General features: G+C 47.9%; 1 protein-coding gene across 1 annotated transcript; it reads left to right on the top strand.

Annotated features, from left to right (window-relative positions):
- Positions 1-357: 357 nt before the first annotated feature.
- Positions 358-23316, top strand: NOL9 (nucleolar protein 9). Its single transcript, XM_084822016.1, has 12 exons — positions 358-704; positions 4746-4968; positions 6913-7040; positions 8505-8643; positions 8990-9086; positions 9785-9882; positions 13215-13376; positions 15606-15897; positions 17830-17941; positions 18449-18626; positions 20018-20151; positions 23013-23316. The coding sequence occupies exons 1-12, from the start codon at positions 387-389 to the stop codon at positions 23127-23129; spliced, it is 1998 nt and encodes a 665-aa protein (XP_084678142.1). The 5' UTR covers positions 358-386; the 3' UTR covers positions 23130-23316.
- The last annotated feature ends 4278 nt before the right edge of the window (positions 23317-27594 follow it).

Below are 27594 nucleotides of genomic sequence, written 5' to 3'. Positions count from 1 at the left end.
CTCCAGATGTGTTGGCCGGCAACTTCCACCACTCCTGCAACATCTGGAGGGCGCCAGTTGCGGGGCGGCTGGACTTGGGCGTCTGCCTGCACGGTTTCCATGGGCGCTTTCATTCCCCTTGTACTGCGCAAAAAGGACTCTGCGAGCATGAACTTTCAGGAATGGGCCTCTCTTGCTTTTTCTTATCTCTGCGAGGCCTTTCTACGCCACGGCGGATACGACTCAAGCCGGAAGCTCAGGCTCCGCGGAGTGCGCCGCTCTACCTCCCTCCTTCTCTATGCCCTGGCCCTTCGCCTCCTTTCCCCTCGCCTCGCGAGGCTTCGTAGCGAGTCTCGCGAGAGGTCGGCCGGGCCTGCTGCGGTCGCTGTGGAGACGAGGCGCCCTTGATGGCCAACCACCGCCGCTGGCGGCCCCGTCGGCGGGCGGCGGCGGCGCGGAGCCAGCTGGCCCCCCTGGCCCGGCCTCCGCGCCACGCCAAGGGCGGCCCCGCGGGCGGAGCACGGGCCAAGCGGGAGGCTGGCGGCGGCGACGCCTGGCGGGACTTCGCCGCCTCTTTCGTCGCCGCCGGGCTGGTCGCGCCTCCACCCCAGCGGCAGGAGCAGGAGGCGGCGGCGGCGGCTGAGGGCGAGGGGCCGGCCGAGGGGCTGCTGGCGGCCGCCGAGGCCTCAGAAGGCTGCGCCGCCCTGCTTTTGTCTCAGGGACAGGTGGGCGGGGCTATGCTAACGTGGGCGTGGCTATGCAAACCTGGGGGGCAGAGTGTAGGGGGTGGGCAGAAAGTACCTCTCCAGTTGTTTTCAACTCCGAGCATCCCTGCCTATTGGTCATGCCGGCAGAGGAATACTTATTTATTGAAATATTCTGGGAATATTTCCTAATGTAACAGTACCTAAAGGCTCCCATCTTGGCTTCCAATCAGTCAGCACAACAACAACAACAACCAGCCCCTGCCCACTGCTGGAAAAGACACGGCACGCAAGGAAAAAAGGGATGAGAGGGAAGAGGAAAAGAATGAAGTAGATTGTGAGCAGGGCTAATGGGATGGCCCTGCTTCTCCTCCCAACTCCCAGGGGTGGAGGCAGTGCAACTGGAGCAGCCCCTGATGTTCCCGTTGCCTGCTCCTGTCTCCCTCCAAAACATCTGGAGATTTATCTTCTGCCTCCTCCTGCACTACTGGGAGAGAGAGGGGAACCAGTGCATTGGGGTGGGGAGGCTGGGAATGGGAAATTGAACTGGTTCATGCATAATGGTTGGTGAATTATGGATTGTTGTGATGTGCTAATACAGCTGTGATAACATCTGGAGAGCATCTGGATCAAAATAAATGGAGCAAAGAATAAAAGGAACCTGGTGGTCGGAGTCTACTACCGGCCACCCAACCAAGGAGAAGACGAGGATGAAACTTTTGAAAAGCAAATAGCCAATGTTTTAAGGAAGCATGATGTAGTAGTAATGGGGGACTTAAGTTTCCCCAGTATTTGTTGGGAGACAAATTCTGCAAAACATGGCCCCTCCAGGAAATTCCTGACTTGTGTGTTGGATAACTTCCTCCTACAGAAAGTAGAGGAAGGAACTAGAGGATCGGCTATCCTTGACTTGATCCTAACCAACAGAGATGACTTAGTGGATAAAGTAGCAGTTACAGGAACTCTGGGGGAAAGTGACCATGTTGTACTCGAGTTCTTGTTTCTAAGGGAAGCAAAAGCCGAGTGTAGTCAAACGCGTATCCTGGATTTGAGGAAAGTTGATTTTCATAAACTCAGAACAATGATCAGTAAGGTCCCATGGCAAGCGACGCTAACGAGAAAAGGAGTCCAAGATGGGTGGGAGCTTTTAAAAAAGGAAATTCTCAAGGCACAATCACAAGCAATTCCAACAAGAAGAAAAGGTGGAAGGCAACAGAAGAAGCCAGTGTGGCTTCACAAAAAGCTTAGGGATGACCTGAAAACAAAAAAGGACACATATAGGAAGTGGAAAGAAGGCCAAGCAACAAAGGAAGAGTACAGGCAGGTAGCACAGAATTGCAGGGATGGTGTCAGGAAGGCCAAAGCTGAGAACGAGCTGAGGTTAGTGAGGAATGCTAAAAACAACAAAAAGGCTTTCTTCAGCTACGTGCATAGTAAAAGGCAGAGGAAAGAAATGGTGGTTCATCTATTAAATAAGGATGGCAAAACGATAACAGATGACAAAGAAAAGGCAGAGGTACTCAATTCCTACTTTGGCTCAGTCTTCTCCCAAAAGAGGGTCTATGACCCTCCTGGCAAAGGCGAAGTACAGGCTGAAGGGGCAGGATTGCAGCTTGAGATCGATAGGCATATGGTCAAGGAACACCTAATGACTTTGAATGAGTTCAAATCTCCAGGGCTAGATGAACTGCATCCTAGAGTCATAAAGGAACTGGCAGAAGAACTCTCAGAACTGTTGTCTATTCTCTTTGAGCAATCATGGAGGACGGGGGAAGTGCCAGATGATTGGAGGAGGGCTAATGTGGTCCCTATCTTCAAAAAGGGTAAAAAGGAGGAACCTGGGAACTACAGACCAGTCAGTCTGACATCAATCCCTGGGAAAATTCTGGAGCAGCTGATAAAGGAATCCATCTGGAAGCACCTTGAAAACAATGCAGTGATGACTCAAAGCCAACATGGATTTGTCAAAAACAATTCCTGCCAGACGAATCTGATCTCATTTTTTGATCAAGTAACCTCCCTTGTGGACCGTGGGAATGCTGTAGACATCATATACCTCAACTTCAGCAAAGCTTTTGACAAAGTGCCCCATGATCACCTGATGAGCAAACTAGCTCAAAGTGGGCTAGATGAAACAACGATCCGGTGGATCCACAGAATCGGATGTGGATCCACAGAATCGGACTCAAAGAGTGCTTATCAATGGGACCTTCTCCAACTGGGGAGAGGTAATGAGCGGGGTACCGCAGGGCTCAGTCCTGGGCTCAGTGCTTTTCAACATTTTTATGAATGACTTGGAGGAGGAGGTGCAGGGAATGCTGATCACATTTGCAGATGACACAAAATTGGGCGGGATAGCTAATACTTTGGAAGACAGAAACAAAATTCAAAGTGATCTGGATAGACTGGAGCGCTGGGCAGAAAACAACGGAATGACATTTAATAGGGATAAATGCCAAGTTCTGCACCTAGGAAAAAGAAACCAAATACACAGTTACAAGATGGGGGATACGTGGCTCAACAACACTGCAAGCGAGAAGGATCTTGGAATTGTTGTCGATCACAAGCTGAATATGAACCGACAATGTGATGTGGCTGCAAAAAAGGCAAATGCTCTTTTGGGCTGATTCATAGAAGCATCGCTTCCAAACCCCGAGAAGTACTAGTTGCCCTCTACTCAGCACTGGTTAGGCCTCATCTGGAGTACTGTGTCCAGTTCTGGGCACCACACTTGAAGAAGGATGCAGACAAACTGGAGAGGGTTCAGAGGAGGGCAACAAAGATGATCGGGGGACTGAAAACAAAGCCCTATGAAGAGAGACTGAAAGAACTGGGCATGTTTAGCCTTGAGAAGAGAAGACTGAGGGGAGATAGGATAGCACTCTTCAAGTCCTTGAAAGGTTGTCACAGAGAGGAAGGCCAGGATCTCTTCTCGATCATCCCAGAGTGCAGGACACAGAATAATGGGCTCAAGTGACAGGAAGCCAGATTCTGGCTGAACATCAGGAAAAACTTCCTGACTGTAAGAGCAATTTGACAATGGAACCAATTACCTAGGGAGGTGGTGGGCTCTCCCACACTGGAGGCGTTCAAGACGAGGCTGGACAGCCATCTGTCAGGGATGCTCTGACTTGGATTCCTGCATTGAGCAGGGGGTTGGACTCGATGGCCTTGTAGGCCCCTTCCAACCCTACTATTCTATGATTCTATGAAACTATGGTTTGCTTACCATGAACAACCCAGTAAGAAAACCTGTGGTGGCTTATTGAGTTGTGAGCTCTGGGTTGTTTAAAACAGGGTGGGCAGTAGGTAGGTGTTTGGGATTTCAACTACCAGAAGCCCCTACCAACATGGCCAGTGGTCAGGAATGCTGGGAGCTGAAGTCCAAAAGATCTGGAGAGCTACTTTCTACCCACCGCTTTGGTTTAAACCGTAGGTTGTCATTAAGTGTGAATCTAGAACTGTGGGTTGTTCATGGGTTGTTTTGCCAGGCCACAGAGGCAACGGGCAAGAGTGATCCCAAAAACCTAGCTGTTCCACATACCAGTACAACAGCACTGCAAAGGCATTTGAGGTACAGGGAGGGAGAGGGAGGAGGAGGAGGGAGACAAACAACCTAGGGATTGTTTGATCATCCTCCAGACAAACCCTGGGTAAAGAGACAAACCTTGAGTTAAATAAACCATAGGTTAGTGTTATGTGTGAACCAGGCCATTGATAATCCTCTCCTACCAAGACAGAGGCTGCTGTGTTTTGTATTAGCTGAAGGCTCTCAAACGCCTTCAGGAGTTGCTTCATGTAGACTGCAGTGGAGTCAGTATAGCTTTGCGGCATGAATGACAACCCTGGGTCCAGATAAAGCCTGCTACCCTTTCAAAGGAGGGATTGAAGAACAAGCAGGTTTTGACAAAACCTATATAGGATTTTGTGGGCACCCAGGTTGTTTTTGAGGTGCCCTTGAATGATGAGCACTCGTGGTGGATTGGGCTCAGATAAGTGTGATGAAGGTAGCATTTTGCAGCTTTCTCATGCCCCAACCTGGTTTCTCTTGTTCTTCCACAGACGCTGACATTCACTGGTAAATGTTGCCTGACGTGCCTGTATGGCTCTGTGCGAGTGTTTGGGTTCACCATTGTTCCAGATCAGCCCCCCTACAATCTCTTTTCCCCCCACTCTCATTGTGCCCTCACCATTGAAGCAACAGCATATAAGGAGCCAGAAAAATCTGAGAAGGAGATGAAAACAGAGGCCAGATCCATCCTCCGAGCACACCTTGTGCCCCAAGGTAAGTAGACATTGGAGTTGGCTGAACAGGAATTCCTCCCTTAAATAAATAAGTAAGTAAGTAAATAAAGCAAGCAAGCACCTTATCTAAAACAGATTTTGGAGTGGTGAACATAAAAGGTAAAATAGTAAAAGAATAAAAAGATTAAAATGCCATATCAAAATTATGCTTTTTAAAAACAGAATGCCAATAAAAATGGTGGTTGCTCAGTTAAGGAATGCCTCCTGGAACAGTGCTGTTTTCAGGAGGCACTGGAAACAACACAGTGTTGGTGCCTACCTGACCTCCAGGGGCAGGGAGTTCCAAAGAAAGGGGGCCACCACACTGAAGGCTCTTTGTGGGAGAGTGCTGAGGGGTGTGTGGAAAGGGACATAATGTGTGGTCATGTTACACAGAGCTGTGCCTCATGGGGACTGGACTGTGAAAAAAGGAGGGTTTGGTGGCTGTCTAGTGTGTGCGTGTGTATAGGCCCAGACAAATCCCTTGAAATGCTTTTGGAGTGTGTGTGCATGTGTGTGAGAAGAACAGATAACTTTGAACATTAGCCTGTCCATGGGCATGACTCTGGCCTGTAGCCTTTTGCTGGAACTCTGGTATTATGTTGCTATTCTAATTCCATCCAGACAAAATGAACCAGACCCGGTAGGGGTTATCTGGAGTTAATATGGGTCCATTGGATGCTAGGGAATTCGCAGACTTGAGCATTGCAGGGCCACTAATGTTCACCAGCTAGCAAGGTTATATAGACCTTGTTCGTACATAATAACAACCCAAGGTTTAAATCCTGGGTTGTCATGAACAAGCTAGTGTGTTCATGCTCCTTGATCATTCCTGCTGCGAGTAGGAGTGGCTGAACAACCCAGGAATGCTCTGTCCCTGGGTTGTTGTTGGTGATGTGCGAACCAGGAACTGGTTTGTCTCTCTCCCAAGAGATTTGGAATGCAGGATTAAACCCTGGTTTGTTTAGCTGCTTCCACTTGGAGTGGGAGCAACTGGCCACCAACACACTCATTCGTTCACAATAACTCAGATTTAAAAATAAATAATTTTTTTTTAAAAATCTGCACTACTATGACGTGTGAACTGGGTCATAGAGGAAAATAAGCTTTGCAAAAGTTGCATTTGATGGAACTTCCATAAGGGATGTACTTTGAAGTGATGAAGGAAGTGAGAGCCACTATGGTGTAGTGGCTGGAATTGGACTGAGTAGTCTTGGATTCATATCCCCTGTGTCAGCTGTGAAGCCTGCTAGGTGACCTGCAGCTCATTGCTATCTCTCAGCCTAACCTACTTCTGGTGTGGTTTTTACTTATTTATTGAAATATTTTTCCATCTCTTTTCCACAAACTCAAGTCAATTTATCCTAAAAGAAGCACAGCATACACACAAATAAACAATTTATGAATTGCATTAAATTGCATACAACACAAAGCATCCACAGAAAAATTAAGTCCTTATTTTACAAAAGCCTTCTCAAAAACATAGCAATGTTTGGTGCCTCCCTAACGTCTTCCAGAAGAAGGTTCCAAACTTTGCTGAAAAAGCTTGACCACTGGCTGACAGAAATTCCCCAGCCTGGTGTCCTCCAGAGGGGTTGGATAGCAACTCCCATCAGTCCCAGCCAGCATCGCCTTGGGAATGATGGGAGTTGCAGTCCAACCCCTCTGATGGGCATCAGGTTAGGGGAAGATAATTGTGAGAATACCACTGAGTGTATATGGAGGCCATTGAATGCTGGCCTGAACTCCTTAGATGAGGGTCAGGCAGAAATGTGAGGGTTTCTAGGATTGGGGAAGACCTGCCTGAGACTGTGCAGGACTACTGCCGGGAGGGTGACCCTAGCCGGTGACCCTGAAGGATTGCAAGGCTTGAACAAGAGGCCAAGTGCTTGTATCTATTTTCAACTTGATTTACGACTTATGGCTTCATCCTTTGTCATTTCAGAAGCAAGATGCAAACTGATGAAAAACTTTGTTCCCCAAAGTTCCATAGTTTTGTTGGAACATCTGGATACACCTGTGACAAGGTTCATTCTCAGCCACTCAAGTCTCTCTCATATTTTCAGAGCAAAAGTGAGTTCAATCTACCTTCTGCCTGTTCACATTTTGGTGACTTTAAGATGTAAAAACAGATTCCAGGTGGCTCTGGAATGCGCCAATGTAATTTCTGTGTTCATGGCTTTATAATATTGTAAACCACCTTGTGAGGGTGGTGCACCCTGAAAGGCAGGTTAAAAATCTTATAAATACTCCCTCTCACGTACTTGCTACTAGGGATAATAAACTGAACAATATTAATTACACCTTTGAAACTTCCAGGTTTGCCTAATATTTTATTTGCAATTGGCATAAATTCATTGTTATTAATGAACATATGTAATAGAAAATTTTCTGCCCCCCATAGCTGCTATTGAGATCAGGGCTTCTTTTGTGTTACATTTCCTGGATGTTTGGCTTTTGAAGGTGTCCTAGTCATAAACCTGAATTTTACTCTTTGTTGCAGATGAATATCTTTGCTTTTTAGGTGTGTAACAGTAACACAACTAAACACTATCTGAGGCTGACCTGCTCTGGACATAAAAAGGGCTCTGTTGGACCAGCCAAAGATCCCCCTTATCCAACTTCCTTTTTCCCATTGTGGTCAGAGGGAGACCGTTGGGAAGCCCACAAACAGGATAATAGCCCAGCGTTGTAAATAAGCCCACAGACCTTTCTAGCATTCAAAACCAACTTTACTAGCCTGGTAGAGGACACATGAAGAGCTTTGCCCCTTTGTATTTCTATTGTGAGTGCAAACGAAAGGGCGTTCTTCCTGACAGCCCAGACGAGGGATGGCGCACTCGTCCCTCCTCCTCATCCACCAGCCCGCTCTTTTGCCTGTGTAGAATTCCTTGTCATCTATAGCTAGCAGGTACGAGCTTACATTTGAGGCTGCAGTGGCCGAGCTGTTGGTAGCCCAGAGGAATGCTGTCTCTGAACATGGAGGTTCTAAATACCCATTGATATTAGCTGTCTCTTAACCTTTACTTAACTGCATATTTATCTAATCTTGCTTGCTCATTTGCTTTAAAGTACAATTCCAGGCACAAGTGCTAACCTATAAAACTTTATGAGGCCTGAGCCTGATACGCCTGAGGAAAGTGTTTGTCCGTTGGTGCCTCCCTGTCCAGTGAGGACATTCAAGGGAGTCTTCTGTCTACCCAAGAGGGGAGATAATTGGGCTCCCCCCCCGGCTTTTGTGCAGTCCCCCCCCCTTTCTAAAAGGTCAAAATGCCTCTCCTAAGGCTTACTGACAGGCAGAGCTTGAAGCTAAAATACGCTATTTTTTGGCCCACCCACCACTGGAATGTGGCCCCCAAGAGCTTTTCCAAAATGGAATTTGGCCCTTGGGCAGAAAGAGGTTCTGAATCCTTGGTATAGATGCTTTACAACTGGATTGATCTGCACAATGCAACTAATACTGTTCAAACTGCAGCAAGGCTTCCCTTGGAGTCTGTCCTTTGTTGCTCCTCCTCATAAATGCTTTTTTATCCCTAGAGACAAAAGGTTCCCTGTTTCACCCCAGAAGATGCAGTGCTTGCTTCCACTGGCATTGGGAGGTTGGATCCAGGGAATGGCCTCCTCCTGTCGGAAAGTATGCTTTCAGCCATTGAGGAGCTGATCAAAGCATGCCAAGGTATGCAAGCTTAAAACAAATCCAAGCTGTTGTGAAGCGGAGGAGAAACCTAAATGAAGCAAAACGTGTGTCTGGAGACATATCCTGTAGAAATGATGCCGCTGGAGCAGTGCCATGTCCACAGAGAAGAACCTGGGTCAAACTCTTTTCTCCGATTCTGGTGGGAGGGTCTTTTGACTTGGCCTATCTGTTATATTGAAGGTGATGTAGTTATGCTAGCCTCTGTAAGGTTTTATGTAGCCATGCCAATTACTTACCTGTGTATGCACATGTGCACGTTTGCTTCCTACAAGGATTTAGGTAATTGTAACTTCACAGGGATAACCCCATTGTGTTTACTTTCCAGAGGAGGATGAAGGCTGCCCTGTTGTCTTAGTTTGTGGCCCCAAAAGTGTTGGCAAGTCAACTTTTAACAGATACCTGATTAATCTTTTGCTGAACCGGTGAGTGACTTGTGAGATTCACAGCAGATCACGCCAGCTGTGGTTGTTTGAGATGACACATTCTGTTACTCTCAACTCCTTCCCTGTTTTCCCTGGGGCCGGGGTTTGTGGGTGCCATTTAATCTCTCCAGCATGGACTCACAGCTCTCTGATCTCTGTCTGGCTTTTGTGTCTTCTTGCCAAGATAGTCTCTCAGCTTCAGGTTTTGCAGCTTTACTACTTAATGTGAATTTATTTCTTTAAAGTATTTGATAAAATGTTAATAAACAAGCTAAGCTGAATGGGTTGAATTTTGACCTTCAGTGCTTGCATTAATTGATGTGTTTTGGAGAATATTGCAAACCCTGTTGTACATCAAGAGGTTAAGGCAGGGAAATGGAAGCATAGAGATGAGATCTGGGATGAGAACTGCGCCGGTTTCTCAGGAAACAAGTTTTCGTTCTGCACTTTTCCTGTTAGTAATGGCTGTATGCATACACATCTGCTGTTAAAAGACAGGAGAGTGGGAAGCAAAGGCTGAGCTTCGGAATGATACTTTCTGATGATGAAGCATCCTGGTTGCTGACAGAGGGCAAGGCTGCTGTCTTTGCTTCAGGGAACCAGAATTTGCTTTAGCTTCAGGTTGGGTTTTCTTTTGATGGCAGATGAAGGCATCCTCATAACACTTGCTTCTCTTTTTTATTTTTTAAAAATTGTAGCCTTCCCTGCATTGAATTCTTGGAGTGTGATCTGGGGCAGCCAGAATTCACGCCCCCTGGGTGCATTTCCCTAATTAATGTGACAGAACCACTCCTAGGTATGTTCTTTGAAGGTGTTTGCCAAAGGGTGGGAAATGTTTGGTCACCTATTCTGTCTGTCCTGATCTTGGGTGTTAGAGGAGCTCTGTGACCTATTACCTTTCCCCCACCTGTGATTATTATAACATCACCCCTCCTCCTAAATATTTTGACAACACCAAGTACTGATTCTAGCGCCAGAATTTCAGTCCCTGTTATCCTCCCCCTTGGCCTCAACCGACTGAGCAGTTTCAGGCTTCATAATATCGTCCTCAACCCTTTTCTGTCTAGTGACAATATAGAGGTCTTTCCCAGAGCCCATTGCATCTCTTCCCAAAATAACTGACTCTTGACGGAGAAGGATTAATACCCACAGAAAAAACACCTTCATTTCCTCTCCGTTTAATATTCACTTCCATGAGAGGGATTTTGGTTATTTTTCCTCTCACATCTTTGATGGAGAGTGTGCCTTGAGAGACCATTGTCTCTTTATCCACCGTATCACCACGTATGAGGGAGATGTCCCCACCTGTATCTAGTAATGCTAAATACCTTCTCCCATTCACAGTGACTGTTTCCTTCAAATTATTATCAAGGCCTTGTACATTCTGCCATCGGTAGACATGGCATTGTAAAGCAGGCCAGTCTTCCTTGGGTGATCCCGCATGCAGATGGCTGCCTTACATTGGCTGCCTGAGGATTTGATTCCCCGGCCCTAGGGCAGTGCCAGCTGAGGTGCCCCACCTGTCCACATGGGTAACACGTCTTATCGGTGTACCCAAATAATAATGATGATATTTATACCCTGCCTTTTTCCCAGTACTGGGACACAAGGCGGCTTACAAACATTAAAACATATACAATTAAAACATATGAAAATGTACAAAAGTTAAAATATAATTAAACAACAATACAATTAAAATGATATTAAAAACATTAAAACAGCATTTTAAAACAGCATTTTAACAGCTCTTTGGACCAGCTGCAGTTTCCGAACACTTCATAAGCAGCCCCACGTAGAGCGCGTTGTAGTAATCCAAACAAGGTGTAACCAAGGCATGTGTCACCGTGGCCAGATAATGGTTTAACTGAAGATTTTACCTCAGAACTTGGTGGAGTATTCTGTGCTTTACTTTTGTCAACAAGCTTTTTGAATTCAAGGGCTGGTTTAATGGGAAATCTATTACTGGGTTCTTTTCCAAATCTCCCATAAATTGCTCCACCCCTATTAGCCACAAATTGATCTGTAATGAAGCAGCTTCCTTGAGACTGTCTGGTTTTCTGTCACTGACCAAAATTCTTAATTTGGAAGACAGCTGAAACAACAATTGTGGAGAAGAATTATTTCTCTTAATTCTTTGTCAGTTGCGGCTTACACTTTGCATCCACTGCTCAAACATATCTGTCAGTTTATACAAATACTCTATAAAAGACTCTGAGGAACTGACAGGGCTATTTCTTAACCTTTTATGGAAAAATTCTGGCCCGAAACAAAACTGTTGATAAACTGTATATTTGTAGGTGGCATAATCTGCTGGTTCCTCATATGTGAAACTAGTGTACACCTCCGAGAGCTCTGCTTTGATAAGCCTTGGTAAAACTTCCCAAAACCAGCCATATCAATCTGCCATAACTTGGCTGATTTTTCAAATGTTGTAAAAAACACTTGAGTATCCCCACCTACTTCATAGGTTGAGAAATCCTTCAGTGTAACTTCAGGGGGTTTATTTTCCTCCCTATCTTTTCTTTGCTGTTCACCTGCGTGTTCAAATCTTTGTAATGGTATATGTTCAGTTCCAAAGTCCTATCTTTTTCTTTTCGAATTTGTTGGAATCCTCTATCCTTTCCTCTTTCTTTAATTCTCCCCAGTTCCAGAACTTTTTTTTTGTAATTTTAAAAGCTCTATTTCTGTTATCCTTTTTTCTTTGTAACATCTCAGCCTGCCATTTCTCACACTAAAAGGATAAAAATTCAGGACTGTGAGAGGGCATTATTTCTGCTGTTACCTCACCAGCACCACTACATTATGGATGATTAACAAAATTTTAGTTCATCCACAGTCTTTCCCTCAAAGGGGATTCTCTGGCACTGCTCCACTAAATCCTCTTTCCACATAGCAAGGTTTCCATCTTTGTGAGGTAACCGTGTAAAAAGTGTCAAATTTCAACCTGCTTGCTTCACACACTGAAATACTTTTTCTCTATGGGGTTTTCTTTTATTCTCGTTTTCTGTTTTGTGTGTATTGCTACCGATTCCACAGTTTTAGACACGGATCGCACACCTTTAAACATGCATGCCACACTTTTAAACACGGATTGCACCGCTGAGCACCTTCTCAGCCTTCCCCCACCCGTGATTATTATAACATCACCACTGCTCATAAATATTTTGACAACACCAAGTACTGATTCTGGCTCCAGAACCTCGGTACCTCTGTATTCTCTCACCCTCCTCCTTGAGGTAATACCTTAGGGTGAGTGTGTGCGGAAGGAATACATCAACTATAACCTAAGTAACCGCTTTATTAGGACGTTGCCACCACCTTCCTCCTCGTGAGGAGAGAACCTTCAGTTTCTGGGTGTGTGTGTGGGTGTAGATTCCTAGACTTTGGCCTATTTCTTTCATAGTTCCATTTAACCCATTTACTGGTAACAAATGATACCGAGAACGGCGTGGTTTGAGAGAAGAAATTAAAAATGAAACTCTATTTACATAGTATAAGATGTTTCAGTGCAGTTTGAGTTTTATGTGGTACAATTCTTGTTTCAAATTTTTATTAATTCCTCACCTACTCTACCCTTTCTAATAACAAGACATCAAAACAGTAAATTTGCCTCCCTCCACCTCCCAGGGGAATCTAACCACCCCAGAGCTAGAGCCCACTCGCCCTAATCCTATCCCTCAGAAGGCCAACCCCTGTCTCCCCCCCAAAGAAAACCAAGTGCCTCTTGTCCTGTCTTCCCCCCATCTGAAAAAGCCACAGCCAATCAGGAGACACCATTTAAATCCAAGCATTCTAACTCTCCCCCCCCCCCTTGCTTACCCTGGCCTTTAGGAGAAAGGATGTGTTAGAACACATCAATCAAGCAAACAAACATTAAAATATACAATTAAGGAACAAAGCAGAATACCATGTCATCACAAGCTCCTTGTGGAGCATGTGCCTTTCCAAAAGGATCAAAGCAAAGCCAGGGGAAGGACTGTTTTGTTATTGGAGTTAGAGTCCTTGGAGAAAAGCCAGTTACTTTAAGGGGTGGGTGGTGGTGAAAGGCGAAGTATTTTGCCCCCAATACTTTTTCAATGCAACTTCTTTTAATACTTGCACTTCCCTCTGGCCTGTTCTTCTTTTTAGGTCCACCATTTACTCACCAACGTAGACCACGCAAAATGGCATACTTTGGGGAAACCAGTTGTGAACAGGATACTGAAAGGTACATTGACACACTGAAGTACGTGTTCAGCGCCTACGAGAGAGATGTTCCTCTGGTTGTCAACACAATGGGATGGGTGCAAGGTACGATCCCCAGAAGTCAGTACTTTTTCTACAGAGAGTTTTATTCTATGCCTTGCTGCTGTGGGACCAACTGAACAAAAGGATGGGATATTATATTGACCCCAGAGGCTAGAAAAGTGGGTTTTGAGTGTGGGCAGCCATTCCCCCTTGCCTTTCACAGAGGTTGGTGCGAGATTCAGTGCCTTTGGTTGGGCTGTAGTGATGTGGTTGAATCAATGTGGTAGAATCACTGAGGATCATCTCTCCAGCTTTTACCTGATCTCTTTGGCTGTCCCTGGTTAAAGGAGAGGCAGCCCGAGACATGTATGTGCAGGTGTTGCACTCCAGGTGTTTCTGAGGCTGCTGATCAGCTGGCTGTGTAGCCAATCTAAGGGAAGGAGAAGAGCATTTCAGGGTCTTTGCGAGTCATGGAAAAATCCAAATTCTACACCAAGGAAAGTAGAATTCTTCACTCTGTTTAAGTTATGTACATTCATGTCTTTCTTGCTTCTTTTACTGAACTTATTCTGCTTCTAGTACCTATGGCCACTAAAGCCTTGATTCTCTGCCCCAACTGCTGGCACTGGAGATGTCTCTAAATTTGATAGAAGGCTGTAGAAATAGCACAGGTATACAGAGAGGCTAGAAAGATGCTTGAAATGAAAGCAGAGGTTGCTGAACTCTCTGCTCACGAGCAAAGCAAGCAATACCAAACTTTGTATTTTCCATGCTTGTGTAGAATTGTAGAATACACAGTTTTCTGTGCTTGTGTGGAATGAGAGAGAGAGAGTATGAGACTGTCCCTGCCCAACCAATAAGAGACGTGCGTATATCAGTTAAGTATATTCACATAATTCTGGTCCCAAGTTTCAGATTTCCATAGAACATCCAAAGTTTTTGGCAAGGAATGGCACATGGAAAGATTGAAGAAGTGCGAGTAGGGAAGAAGGAACTACACATAGGTTCTCCCTAAGCCATCATTGTCACTTGAGGCTCAAGTGGTCTCAGTGGCATGGAGTGCCTTTTACCAGCTTTTGTTGGCGGCCCAGGTATGCCCTTAACCTGGCTTCAGTAGTCTATGCTCTATTAATATCCAGGTTAGATTACGGCAATGCACTCTATGTGGGGCTGCCCTCGAAGACTGTTCAGAAGCTGCAGCTTGTCCAAAATGTGGCAACCAGATTGATATCAGGAAGCAGAAAATCTGAGCATATAACACCAATTCTGGCCCTCTTGCACTGGCTACCTGTACGTTTCCAAACTGAATTCAAGGTGCTGGTTTTGACCTATAAAGTCTTATATGGTTTGAGACTGCAGTACCTCATGGGCAGCCTCTTCTGGTATGAACTTACCCATATACTATGATTATCATCTGAGGCCCTTCTCCAAGGGAGGTTTGGAGGATGGCAACAAGGGAGAGGGCCTGCTTGGTGGTGGCCCCCAGTTGTGGAAAGCTCTCCCCAGTGCGGTCGGCCTGGTGCCAGCATTGTCATCTTTTTGGCACCAAGGTAGGACTTTTTTGTACTTTGTTGTTTTAATTTTTGTGAACTGCCCAGAGTGTTTCAGCTATTGGGCGGTATAGACATGTAAAAAAACCCAAACCCCTCCTAAGCATTTGACAGCATGATAAGGCTTTTGAATAGGTCCTGGGATTTTTATTGTTGATTGTTTAAACTTGTATTTATATTTAAGTATGTTAATGGTTCTATATTATGGTATCATATTGTATTTTTTGGATTTTAATATTTGTAAACTGCCCAGAGAGCTTTGGCTATGGAGAAATATAGAAATGTAATGTAATGAATGAATGACTAATGCCCAGAGCTGTATGTGCACTGTGATTCCATGGGAGTGCGGAATGTGATATTTGGTGGCACATTCAGCTTCTGGGCAAAATGGTTTTTCATTCATTCTTTTTAAAAAAGAGCAAGTTTCTAGTTGTTATGGCCATGAATTTAGACAAGGTTAATAGGCCAATGAGCATTTAGACAAGGGCTGCTGAAATCCCCCAAACCAGAGAAATGGCTGAATAAGATACCGGGTAGCTGGGGGAGATAGGGCTTTGGTGCCCTCCAAAGCTTTTCCCATTTCTCCTCCTGCTACACACCAGCTGTAGAGGCTACAACTTTGCGCTCTTGCTCGCCATACAAGTGGGGATCCTGAGGACTGGCTGTCCCTCTGCAGAGTGCCCATAGCCCTAATTCCTTCCTTCTTCAAAAACATCCTCTTGTTTCCTCCCCTGGCTCAAAGGTGCTGGATTGCTCCTTCTGATTGACATCATTCGACTGCTGACACCCAGTCACGTTGTCCAGATCAGCGCAGAAGACTTCAAGGACATGCCTTTGCTTTCCTCCGAGTATATCCATTGCACTGCTGGTCTGCATACAAGAGGCAAAGCACCTCCCAAATGCAGGAGTCTGATGAGTGGGATGGAGGACTTAGAGCAGTGCAAGAGCCAAGGAGACTTCCACCCACCACATTCTGGGCATAAACTGTTGTGTGTCCAGCCACAGTTCCCAGGAGCAGGGGTTGCTGGCAATGGGTAAGCATCGAGTAATGGAGTTGGGGAGAGAACAGGAAGACTGAAATTTCAAAAGCCTTGCCTGCATCTCCAGTGTACCATATCTCATCGCCACTACTTACTGGGAAGCCTTGACCCTCTCCCTGCGTTCCTCCTTGTCTGTCTGGTAGTGTCTATTTTGCAAGGAATTCTGTCATTCTGTCGAGCAAATGATATTGGCTAATTGTATTCTTACAGCCTCTGCCATCCTGCTCCAAAATCTACATCAGTTCCCTGGGTTTCCTAGCACCCACAGCATACAAGCTTTGGATCTTTCTTTCCCAGGATGCTTGCCTGACCACCTCACTCCAGCTTTCTGGCTCTATATAAGGACCTGTTTGCTTGTTTGTTTTGTTTAAAGCATTTTTATCCGAGGGCTCCCAGAATGGTTTACAAAGATTAATAATAAGACGAGAGCATTTGGAGTGAGGGGTAAGGAATTGGCTTGAAGCTGCTCAGTTCCTTGCTTATTTGATGGTGCTATTTTGGGATTTTTCTCTGCTCTTTTAGTTACTTGTGTTACGATTTGCTTTTCTATGGTATTTGGTTTTATCTGTATTTGTATGCATTTTGTTAGCTGCTTTAAATGAAACAGAAAGGTTGGACATATGTGTGTTACAAAATCATATATTTCATTGGTATGAGGCCCTGGGCAGCCAGTAGTGTTACAGGAGGGTGGCTGAAGGATGAGAGGATGGCGTGTTTGGTCTTTTCTCTCCACTCCCCTTTGAGGACTGCCAGGAAGTCCTTGTTGCTCTGGCCAGCACTCCTTCTGCACACACGTCTTGACAACTGGGGGACCCAGAGTTAGCCTCAAGCCCTCCAGCTGTGAATCCCCAGCATAGAGTTCCAGTTAGAAGCACTGCAGAAGAGATGTTTTGCCTTATGTTTCTGATACCTTGAGCAGAAATCTTCATCATCTTCACCATCAATGTACACCGTGCTTTACAGCACACTTAAACAAGAAAAGACAGGTCTGTGCCCCAAGGAGTCTCCTCAAAAAGCATGAATATTTCTGTTTTCTATTTTTTTTATTTTGAGTTTGTTTCAAATCTCGCACAGATAAGGGACTGGTGAAAATATCTTCCTAGTTCTAGTTCTTCACGGTAGTCAAAACCAAAGGCCAGACATCCAGACTAAAAGTAAAACTTTGAACAGATGGATAATGTATTCATTGAAACTTACAAAACATCCAGTGATATTTTAAAAGACAAAAATACAAATGTTGACACTTAATTCCATTCCATGAGGTCTTTGGCCAGGCTGAGCCACTGAAATCTCTCCCCACCCCCGACCCATGACTAGCTTTAGGGCCCTCCCAATATTATCTCAGCGGTGGCGGAAGGAGGCATCTGACAGCAGCCTTCACATTACTTCATTGATTCCAGAACAGGCTCAAATGCTGGTCGGAGGGCCTGTGACTCAGCTCCACCAGTATCTCATTGCGCCCTCCCACATGGCTCTGGACTCTTGTCTTGACTTTGGCAGTGTGGGGAAGGCAGGCGGCTGGCCCACATGGCTCCCTTGACATAGAGGTATAAATGCGGGGCAACAAAGTGGTGGTGGTGATGGCGAAGAAGAACAACATGGCCTTACAAATAAATTTGTAAGAAGTTACTAGCCCACAAAATATTTTAGTAGCCTGCCTGCTAGCATGTACTTAAATTATTAATTTGGTGTAGATGAGCAATTTGAAGCAGACAGTTTGCAAATGTTTCTGGTGATTGCTAGGTGCTGCAGATGCCCAAGAAAGCTGCTGTTTGCAAGGCTGGATTAACAGGAAGTTTGTCTGTCTGTCCTGAAGGCTTTCCGAGAGTGCTGGCTTCTATATGTGTTTAAGGCCAGCCCAGACAGAGCATGTGCTTGCTGGGGGCTCTCCAGCCGTTTTCTGATAGTTCTCTCTCGGCCCTCTAGGCGAACACATAGCAGTATCCTACGGGACATGGCAGTCTTGGGGTACTTGAGTCAGTTGCAGCTTCCAGACACGGAATCGGTGCTTTCTCTACACAGCCTGGTACCCTATCAGGTAAATGCTGTGCTTGTGATCGTTACAGAACATCGGGGTGGATTGTAGTAACAGTGGGCTTGTTGAATCAGTCAGGAGGCAGAGTTGTCTCCAGGCCTACCTAAACCAAGAATTCCAGGGTGTCTCATAAAGCTGCCTTGTGGGGTCAGACCCTTGGTCCATCTAGCCCTCCTGTTTTGGGAGCCCGTCTCTGAGGATTCCAGCAAAGGTCTTTCCCAGACCTCCTACTTGAAATCCTTTTGAACTTGTAGAATTGACGATGCCAGGGATCAACCTGGTACCTTGCGCAGGCCAAGCTCTGTGGCTGAGCTCTTCCCTCTCCTCCACAATCCCTGTGATTGTCCCCAGCACTTGGCAGCTGGAGATATTCTGTCCAAAAGCAAGTGGAGATCCCATTCGTGGCTGTTGTGCCAAACAGTCATGAACAGGCCTGGCCTCTGGGAATATGGATCCCTTGAATGAAGCTCAATGACTGGCTGAGTTCATGCTCTTGTATTGGTTTCCTAGGTACCCTTCAATGCTGTTGCCGTCAGGGTTATCCATGCTGACGTTGCTCCTGCCCACATCTTGTACTCTGCCAATGCCAGCTGGGTTGCCCTCTGCCAGGTGCCAGACGAGGTCCCTTGTAAGGCTGATGGGCCGGTGTTGTTGACACAGACGCCAATCTGCGACTGCCTGGGCTTTGGTGAGTGGCTGGCACGTGTCGTTGCATCTTTCTGCTTCATTCTAGATCCATATTTCTTTTGTAAAATGAGAGCAGTCGGCCCTAGCGTGCATATATGCCCTTTCAGCTGGGAGCAGTTCAGAAGAAAGAATATCTGTGGACAGGGGTTCCTCAGACTTTGACTGGCCTTGGTAGTGTGCGCAATCCAGGGCTCTTCACCAGTCTGCAATGTCACACTGAGCGCTGGAGGCATTGCAAGGGACAGCACCACTTCAGGGGCCAGTTCTTGCCTTCCTTGCCAATGAGCAGGGAGGGGTCAGGTCTTGTCCCAGCTGAACTAAGCCTTAGAGAGGTTTAGAAAGCAATAGGACCTCACAGCATGAGGTGAGAGAGCGTACTTGCCTTTCTCCAGGCTCCAGAGAAGGGAAGGGCTCTTGCCAGCAGCAAGCAGGCAAGTACATTTGTGAGCCCCTGTCTATGGGATTCTTGCCTACAGATAGGATTGCAAGGATCTTTGGCTGCAAAGACCCTGGCAATGGATCTTTGCTCCCTTTGGATCTCTCTGTTCAACCTCCCCAGTCCTTAAGTGCGTATCTATTCCCCAGGGGATCTAGTTATTGGAAGTGGTTGAGCTCTCTCCCTTGAAGGCTTGGAAACAGATTGCCATGAACTGAACTTCCATCACTCAAGGGGTTGTGGCGATGTAGCTCTTAGTACCACTTCATGTGATACATATTGACTTGCGTTTCTCACAGATAATGAGTAATTAGTTCAGATGAAGAATATTAGCTTTAATTAAATTTGCCAACCAACTCTCAGCAGGTCTCAGGTCTATGTACCTGGTCAAGGGAGAGACATTAGCTCAGTGACTGAGCCGTTGTTTTGCAGGCAGAAGGTCCCAGGTCTTCGGTTAAAAGGATCCGCTAGCAGGTGAGGTGGGAGACTTCGGCTGATTGCCAGTGTTAGTCAGAGCAGGCAACCCTGGGCTGAATGGTACAGGGCAGATCCCTCTCTTCCCAAACTCTGTCGACTGGCCACCACCATCCGGCTCATGCAGTCTTCCGGACAGTGCTCCAAAGACTTAGGTGTTCGTGAAAATTGATATCCGGAAAATTTGTATTGCTTGGGGCAGCTTGCATAATTTCAAAACAAAATTACATATATAATAAAAATGAGCAGTAAAAACCAACAGTAGCAGATAAAACCCAGCTAAGATAATGGGACCAGCCATTAAAAATCTAACCGCGTTGTCCACCATCTTGTCATGATTTCTTCTTAGCCCTAAGGGTACGGTAGATATATTCACAAACTTTACTAAAATGTCCTTAATTGTGCCACTTTGCTAACTGGTTCAGGAAAACTCAAGGATGATGCTTTATATGTCCCCCCGCTCCTTTAATTTTTTTTTACAGGAATTGTCCGGGGAGTGGACATGGATAAAAAGCTTTACTACATTTTGACCCCAGTAGCTCCAGAGAACTTGCGGCTAGTGAATTGTTTACTTATTGGAAATATTCCCATTCCTAATTGCATCTTCCTCAACCAAGTAAGGCTAAGTGGGATGTGTAGGTGCTGGAAATAATAAGGGACAGGGTGGCTTTATTTTTAGACTCCAGCCTATGGGCTGTGTGTGTCATCTGGCAGCAAATAGCTGATATGCTCTGGTATTAACAGTGGGTCTGAGTGATGCACAGTGTGGGGCATGCCATCAACTCAGATTTATTTATTTATTAAATTGATTAATCGCCCATCTGGCTGGTCACCCAGCCAGAAGGGCCTGAGCACCCTGCATACATACACAAGCACATATAGAGATACACACACACAGAGTCTCACCCATATCTCAGTGCACAGGGATGGAGAGATTTAAACCTCCTTGCCCACTGAGATCAGGGGAAGGGAGTTTAAAGCCTCTTCTCCCCCCCCCCTCTAAAAAATCTGGATCAGGATCATTGGGGTTAATTTCACCCCCCCCCCCCCCCAGCAATCCCGGTCCAGATAGTTGTTTGCTTTTCCCCTCCCCCAGCTGATGGCTGACCAGTGGGGAGCTGGGGGGGACCTCAGGCTTCACAGAGAGCAGCCAAGAGCCACATGTTGGCTGCAGGCTGCCCATTTGTGGGCTATTCGGGGGGGGGGGGGTGGCAAAGAAACTAACCCAGGGGTGGGGAACCATTTTCAGCTGGGATGTTGAAGGCCACACACTGACAGTAGACAGAGCTATTCTGGGCAGGCACCACACGTACCTCCCAGGTAAACAAAGAACCCACCACCACCACCTCCCAGACAGACAAAAGACCCCCCTTCTTTCTCTTACACACACACACACCATTCTCTTAGAACCTAAGGAGAGCCATGCTGGATTCGACCAAAAGCCTGTCTAGTCAGGCATTCTGTTCTCTAGACAGGCTTTTGGTCAAATCCAGCATGGCTTTCCTTAGGTTCTAAGAGAATGGCGCGTGTGTGTGTAAGAGAAAGAAGGGGGGTCTTTTGTCTGTCTGGGAGGTCAGCTGGAAGTGGCCAGCTGGAAGCCCACAGGCAAGACATGAGGGCAACAGCACACCCCCTTCCCCTCCACTGGTGTTCCCCAGCAACTGGTATGCAGAGGCACACTGCCTCTGATCCTGCAGGTAGCCTGTAGCTGTCACAACTAGTAGCCATTGATAGCTTTATTCTCCATGAATGTGTTTAATCCCCTTTTAAAGCCATCCATGTTGATGGCCATCGCCACATCTTGCGGTAGTGAATTCCATAGCTTCCGCTGTGTAAAGAAGGGCTTCATTTTGTCTGTCCTGAATCCCCCACCAATCAGCTTCATGGGACGACCCAGCTGGGTGCTAGTATTATAACTGGAGAGGAATGAAAACATCCCCTCTCCACTTTTTCCATACCAGGCATTGTTTTATGCATCTCTGCCATGTCTTTCTCGCCTTTTTTCTAAGCTTAACGGTCCCAAGTGTTGCAATCTTTCCTCATTTCCACTCCCTCATACAGACGCCCTTCCCAGACCCACCCCCTCCTTAGGTGATCCATGCAGATCAGCTGAGGGAGCGGGTGGCATTTTCATCCCCATCATGGCGTGTTGGGGGGAAGGTTTAAATCTCCCTGAGTGGGGATGAAAACTGGGGCCCCTCCAATCCTCAGCTGATCCGTGCCAGTTGGCCGACGAGCAGAGAGGGCCCAGTCCAGCTTCTGACTGAGCAGCTAGCTCACGGAGTTCTCTTTGTGCTGGTGGCTCAGTCGGGAGCCAGCTTCACTCCAGCCTTGCTTTTGCTGATCAGGAAAGGGGACAGCCGTCATGCCCCTGCTGGAGGACGCCTCCTCCTCTGCCAAGGAGCTAGAGCTCCCAAATACGAATGATACCATGGAACCATCTATATCAGGAGACTTGGGGGAGCCTGAGCCCTCTGGGGGGAGGACCACTGCTCTATCCCCACAGGAAGAGGGGAGTTCTGCTTCAGCAAGGGAAGCTGAGCGACCCCCCAGTGCCAGAGAGCGTTGTCGCCCTAAGAGGCAAATCAGCAGGGCCCTGCAAGGATGGACTCCTCAGCAGAAAGTGACTTCTCATGAGTAGGGCTCTGTCCAGAGAGCTCTGATGTGCTGCAGCAGAGTCCTGGGTAGGGCTTAGCATGCTCTGGAGTTAAAAGCCTTCAGTATCTGCCTAGCCAGTACTGGAAACAACGCTGTTCCTTCCGCTCCCATGTTTTCTGCCTTGCCTCCCGGACTTTGCCCTGTGATTGATGCTCCGTGCTACTGACCCTTGGACTCCTTCTAGACTCTGCTTCTGAACTGCGTAACGTATCTGACTGACTCACTGTGTTTTGACCTCTGCCTGCTATCTCGACCACTCCTGCCTTAGCCTGACCTCAAGTATCTGACTGCTTGCCTGTGCTTTGACCTTTCCCTGTTGCATTACCTTGCTTCTTGTTTAGCCCCTTCACTCAGAGTCTGCTGCTGCCAACTCAGGACAACAGAGGAGCAAGTAGCTGGCTTTGCCTGCCCCTCACTGTCCCTGATCAGCCAAGGCAAGGACGGGCAAAGCCCTTTAAGCTGGTTTCTGTCCCCCCTCATATTTCCTGATTAGCCAGCGTGCTCCTATGTTGTTTTGCAAAGCAGAAGTGGGTGAGTGAGAAGTAGCTCACTTGCTTGTTCCTGCATGGACACAACTACCCATGGTTTAAGCAACCCATGGGTAGTCGTTACATGTGAACTGGGCCAGTGTGCAATATTCACTGCCCCATTTCCTTTTATGAGAGGTCAGGTATATGAATGTGTACTTGATTTCTTAAAAAATTCACGGTGAGTCATCTGGTGGCATTTATCTTGGGGGTTTGGTGGGGCAGCGGGTGGGGGAAGCAGAGTTTTCTAGAACACTGTTCCATTTCATTTTGCCTCCCCCTTTTTTCCCAGATGGGGATTGAAGGAGAGATACCGTACGTCACGTCAGAGTATAACTATGACATTTCAGGTGCTGGGAAGTTGAAAATGAAAAAGCATCTCAAGAGGAGAGCGCATAAGCGGCTCTGAGCCCCTTCTTAAATCCTCATCTGCGGGGACTGGTTCAGTTCCGATGATTTCGCCTGATCGTGGGGGACCTTCTGTTGGGGAGCAGCTACGGTGTTCGTGGCTGATGGCTCAATGCTGATTCACTCTCGTGTCATGATATTTGTGTATTTTTTTTTTTACTTTAAAATTAAATATTTGGCATATACTCCCTTGGTATTCTTTTGGGTCCCATGGTGCGGTAGCATGGCCGTTGTGTGCGTGCAGAACAATGCTCCCTTGCTGTTTCATCACTCTTGGTCTTGCCCATCAGATCAGTTTTTGAGCCTGCAACAGTTTTGATGCTGGCTCTTCCTCTCTTTCTGTGAAAATGGCCAGGCTTGTGGTACATGCTTGCCTGTGGGGGCACCTGGATTTCCCTTTTCTAGATGGAAGCAATGTGGGGCACAGTGCTGGCTAGGGAATGCTGGGAGTTGCAGGACTTTTTTCTGTGCATAGGACAGCACCCTAAGAGTTGTTTGAGAAGCAGCTGCGTCTTGAGAGGGCTCTTGGCAAAGGCCACCTGGCTTCCTGGAGATGCTGTAGGTCATCCTTCCCTAACCTAGGGTCTTCCAGATGAGGTGGGCCACAACTCCCATAATTCCCAGCCAGTTGTGATCCAACACATCTGTACGGCACCTGTTTGGGGAAAGCTGCTGTAACCACTCTGCTGACACAGGGGACTGTGCACTCGAGAAGATTCAAGTGAGCTAAACGTCATAAATTCATTACATTTCTATATTGCCCAATAGCCAAAGCTCTCTGGGTGGTTCACAACATTAAATCATGACATGGGTTTCATTAAAACCATGCTTTTGGGCAAGGCCAAAGATCCTCTTGACTCAAAACCATGCTGTAGCAGAGGAGTCTAGATCTCAACAGCCCTGCTTTTTCTTGGCCTGTTCATCCTTCTGTGGCTGCTTTTATCTCTGCTCCTTCAAGTTTCATGATTTCAGACCTCATTTCAGCCAGGGAACCGTGTCATGCACAGAATGCACAAACCAGCTGCCTGGGTTGTTTTAATCGAATGGCTCAATGAGTTGGCTGCTAACAAAACGTGGTTGCCATGAATGTACCTGCTCAGTTTATCTAAAGTCCCATTGTTTTTAAGCTTGCAATTTTGGCATCCTAGATGCCATTACAAAAGTGTGCCTGTGTATACATCTGCATTGGTATCCAGCTGGCCTTGTAGGCCCCTTCCAACCCTACTATTCTATGATTCTATTCAATTGGAAATCCATCCGGATTGGGTGATTTCCCAGTATTCACATTCGAAATTGCATTCATAATTTCCTCCAAATGCAAAGGAGCCAAAAGAAGCTGTCATTGTGAAGAATCTAAGCAAGGAAGATTAACATGAGAAAAAAAAGCGTCCTCATCATGCTCTGATATTTCACTACCAGCGCTGTAAAGATCAGTATAAAACTTTAAAACTTGTGAGTTTGTATCTATAGGAGAAGTATATACTTTGTCACTCTCATTTTTAATAGCTGAGATAACAGTTCAGTGTTTTTGCTGTTTAAGATGATGTGCAAGGATCTTACTGGGACATTTTTCCCAATATACCTGTCGTAAACAAGTCAGAGCAAATTCCGCCTGCTGTGAAAGAGTATTATTCAACTCACGCTTAGCATTCTGCAACTCTTGATAAAATTGTACAGTAGGGGAAATGGCGAACTGAGTTATAAGATATTTCAACTTATTTAAGGACATCTGTTGAGTTAAAAAAAAATTGGTAAGAGGCATAGGCAATAATTTGGCCCCTTATAAAAGCTTTACTGGCCTCCCACTTGATGGCACATGATCCAGCCATAACCTCATTAGTTTTAAAACTCTTGTCAGTTCAGTTAACAAGAAGTTTAAAACTTGGATGTTATTAAGAGAAATGTTGAGCCCCTCTACATGATATTTTAATCCTCCAATTGAGATGGGTTACGGATGTTTGCATGTCCATTATGTAACGTCGTCAGTCTCCAGGGCCTCTCCTGTGTCTTCTGAGCTTTGTCCCATTTTTTTTAAAGATCAGGGATAATGAGCTATTAAAATACAGCATGTTTCATTTCATAGAATCATAGAATAGTAGGGTTGGAAGGGGCCTACAAGGCCATCGAGTCCAACCCCCTGCTCAATGCAGGAATCCAAGTCAGAGCATCCCTGACAAATGGCTGTCCAGCCTCGTCTTGAAGGCCTCCAGTGTGGGAGAGCCCACCACCTCCCCAGGTAATTGGTTCCATTGTCGTATTGCTCTGACACTCAGGAAGTTTTTCCTGATGTTCAGCCGGATTTCTCTGTGAAAGAGGAAGTTACGCAATAACAGAAGCTATACCACAGCACTATCTAGTGGCTGTAGAAACCCTGGTAAAATTGTAGGATAAAAAGCCTCTGTGTGGGGGCCCTGGGGGTGTCAGAAAAGTGCAATTCCAAGCATACTGGGGTGTGTCACTCTTGCAATCTTTTATTTGGCTTAAGTAAGTGACTAACTCCTGGCCACTTCATACGTTATTTAGCTGTGCACCTTGCAATGTAAGGTGCAAATCAACCAACCACATCACTTATTGGAGGGCTAGGCAATATGGTGTCCACTGATGTTGTGGTGTCCACTGATGTGCCCTACCCCTCCCACTTTTTTAAAAAATAAAATTTACTAGCAGTGGGAGCACCAATGTACAGTGAGGGTCTCTAGCTGCTCCCAACTTCTTTTCCTATGGATGTCTCTGGACCATATGTGGGGCTCAGATACTTCCTTAGGAAATTAAGATGACGGGTGGCTGCAGGGCAGTGCTTTCCTCTGCCACATGCCCATTTTGTGGTGGTGCCCAGGGCAGTTTCCCAAATGGCCCAATGTGCCCACGGGCCTGCAAAGGTTGCCCACCCATGACTTACTGCATTGTTGTCCCTCTCCAATGCATGTAATTCTGCCCCCCTCCAGATCCTCACAACAGCCCCATGAGATAGGTTCGGGGTGAGAAATTGTGACAGGCACAAGGTCATGCGTGGGGAGGTCTCCCTGATGTCCAGCATGATCCCCTTGAAAGTCTAACAAGACTTCGTGCAGCATCTGCTTTCAGGGATCAGGGCAGCTTCGTGCATCTGATGATGGGTCTCCTATCCCCGAACGTTCAGGCGGCAGTCAAGCCATTACTCGTCAGGGGTGGCAAGGCCCGTTGTTTTGTGCAGTGCAGGTATCGCATTCGGGGAGCCCGGGCTGGCCGCTGTCCTGTGGAATGCGCAGGGTGTGGAACCGCTCCCTGGCGTCTCGCGTGCTCCTGGCTTCGTGCTCCTCCGGCCCGGCCCGGCCCGGCCCGGCCTCCCTCGAAGCCACGCCAAGTAATCCAGAGAGGCCCCAGAGATGCTTTTACCCGTTTCCCTGGAAAACCCAGTCCGCCCCGCCCGTGCCTCCTTCGTGGCGGGGAGAGCAGCCCAGGCGGAGCAGCTCGACGCGGCCAGGCTGGCGCGGGGCGCCGGCGCCGGGCGGCTTTTGTCGAGCGGGCGCACGCGCTGGCCCAGGCCGGGCGGCGTCGCGCGGCCGCAGGAGGAAGAGCGGAACCTTCCGCTGGAGCTGCTCTGAATTCCCCCCATGTGGCCAAGTCTGGCAGGCCGGGAATCGCTCCGGCCGGCAATCCACCCCGAGCGGCGGCTGGGACGGAGGCGGAGGCCGCCTGCGCCGGGGGTGGGACTGTCAGCGCCTGAGACGACCTCAGCCTGGAGAGGGGGAGGCTGCGCGGGCGGCTCTGCTCCTCGGGGGCGGGCTGAGGCAGCCTCGCGTCTGAACGGGCGGCGGGCGCAGCGGCGCGTCCCTCGTTGGCCGGAGCGGCCGGCGCGCTGCCTCCGTGATGCGCGGCGGCCCGCAGCGCGCGCTGCTCTGAGGGCCGCGCTCCGCCGGCCGGTGCCGAGTGCGGGCCGGGCGCGGCGGGCGCGGTCCCGGGGAGCACCCCGGCGGGCGGGCTGGACGGGGCGGCGCGGCGCGGCGCGGGAGAGGCCGGCTGCGCTCGCCGCCCTCCCACGGCTTCACCCGGCGAGCGCCAAGGCCGGAGCGCCGTCTCGGCGGCGGAGCTCGCCTGGGGGAAGGGGTGGCCGCCGGCCCGCGAAGGGAGGGCGCAGCCGGGAGCCGGGCCCGTGGCGCGGCGGGCGGGCACGCGCCTGCGTCGGGGCGCCCTCGGCCGCCGGGGCTCAGCTGCACGCCGCCCGGAGGAGGCCGGACCTGCGACGACGCGCCCGCGGTGCGGCCGGGCAGGCGCGCTCGAGTTCGCCGCCGGGGCGCCGCGCCTCCGCGAGGGCTCCCCTCCGTCCGTGCCCTCCGTGCCTGGGGCCCTGACCTCTTCGGCCCCGGGGCGGCTGTCTGCCCCCGCGCCCCGGGGCTTCGGCTCCACGAGCGGCAAGGCGATGAACGCGGCCCTGACCAAGCACGAGTCCCCGCCTCGCAGCTGGCTCAGCCTACGCCTGGGAACGC

The sequence above is a fragment of the Heloderma suspectum genome, chromosome 15 (assembly GCF_057233095.1).
Source record: "Heloderma suspectum isolate Gila_16-S chromosome 15, 16-S_ref, whole genome shotgun sequence".
Lineage (NCBI taxonomy): Eukaryota > Metazoa > Chordata > Lepidosauria > Squamata > Helodermatidae > Heloderma > Heloderma suspectum.
This window is presented reverse-complemented; position numbering and strand designations above follow the sequence as displayed.

Coding starts and splice junctions, on each gene's coding strand:
- NOL9 (XM_084822016.1), top strand. CDS start 387: ATGGCCAACCACCGCCGCTGGCGGCCCCGTCGGCGGGCGGCGGCGGCG. Junction 15,898..17,829: donor GCAGGGGTTGCTGGCAATGG/GTAAGCATCGAG, acceptor TCGGCCCTCTAG/GCGAACACATAGCAGTATCC. Junction 20,152..23,012: donor ATTGCATCTTCCTCAACCAA/GTAAGGCTAAGT, acceptor CTTTTTTCCCAG/ATGGGGATTGAAGGAGAGAT.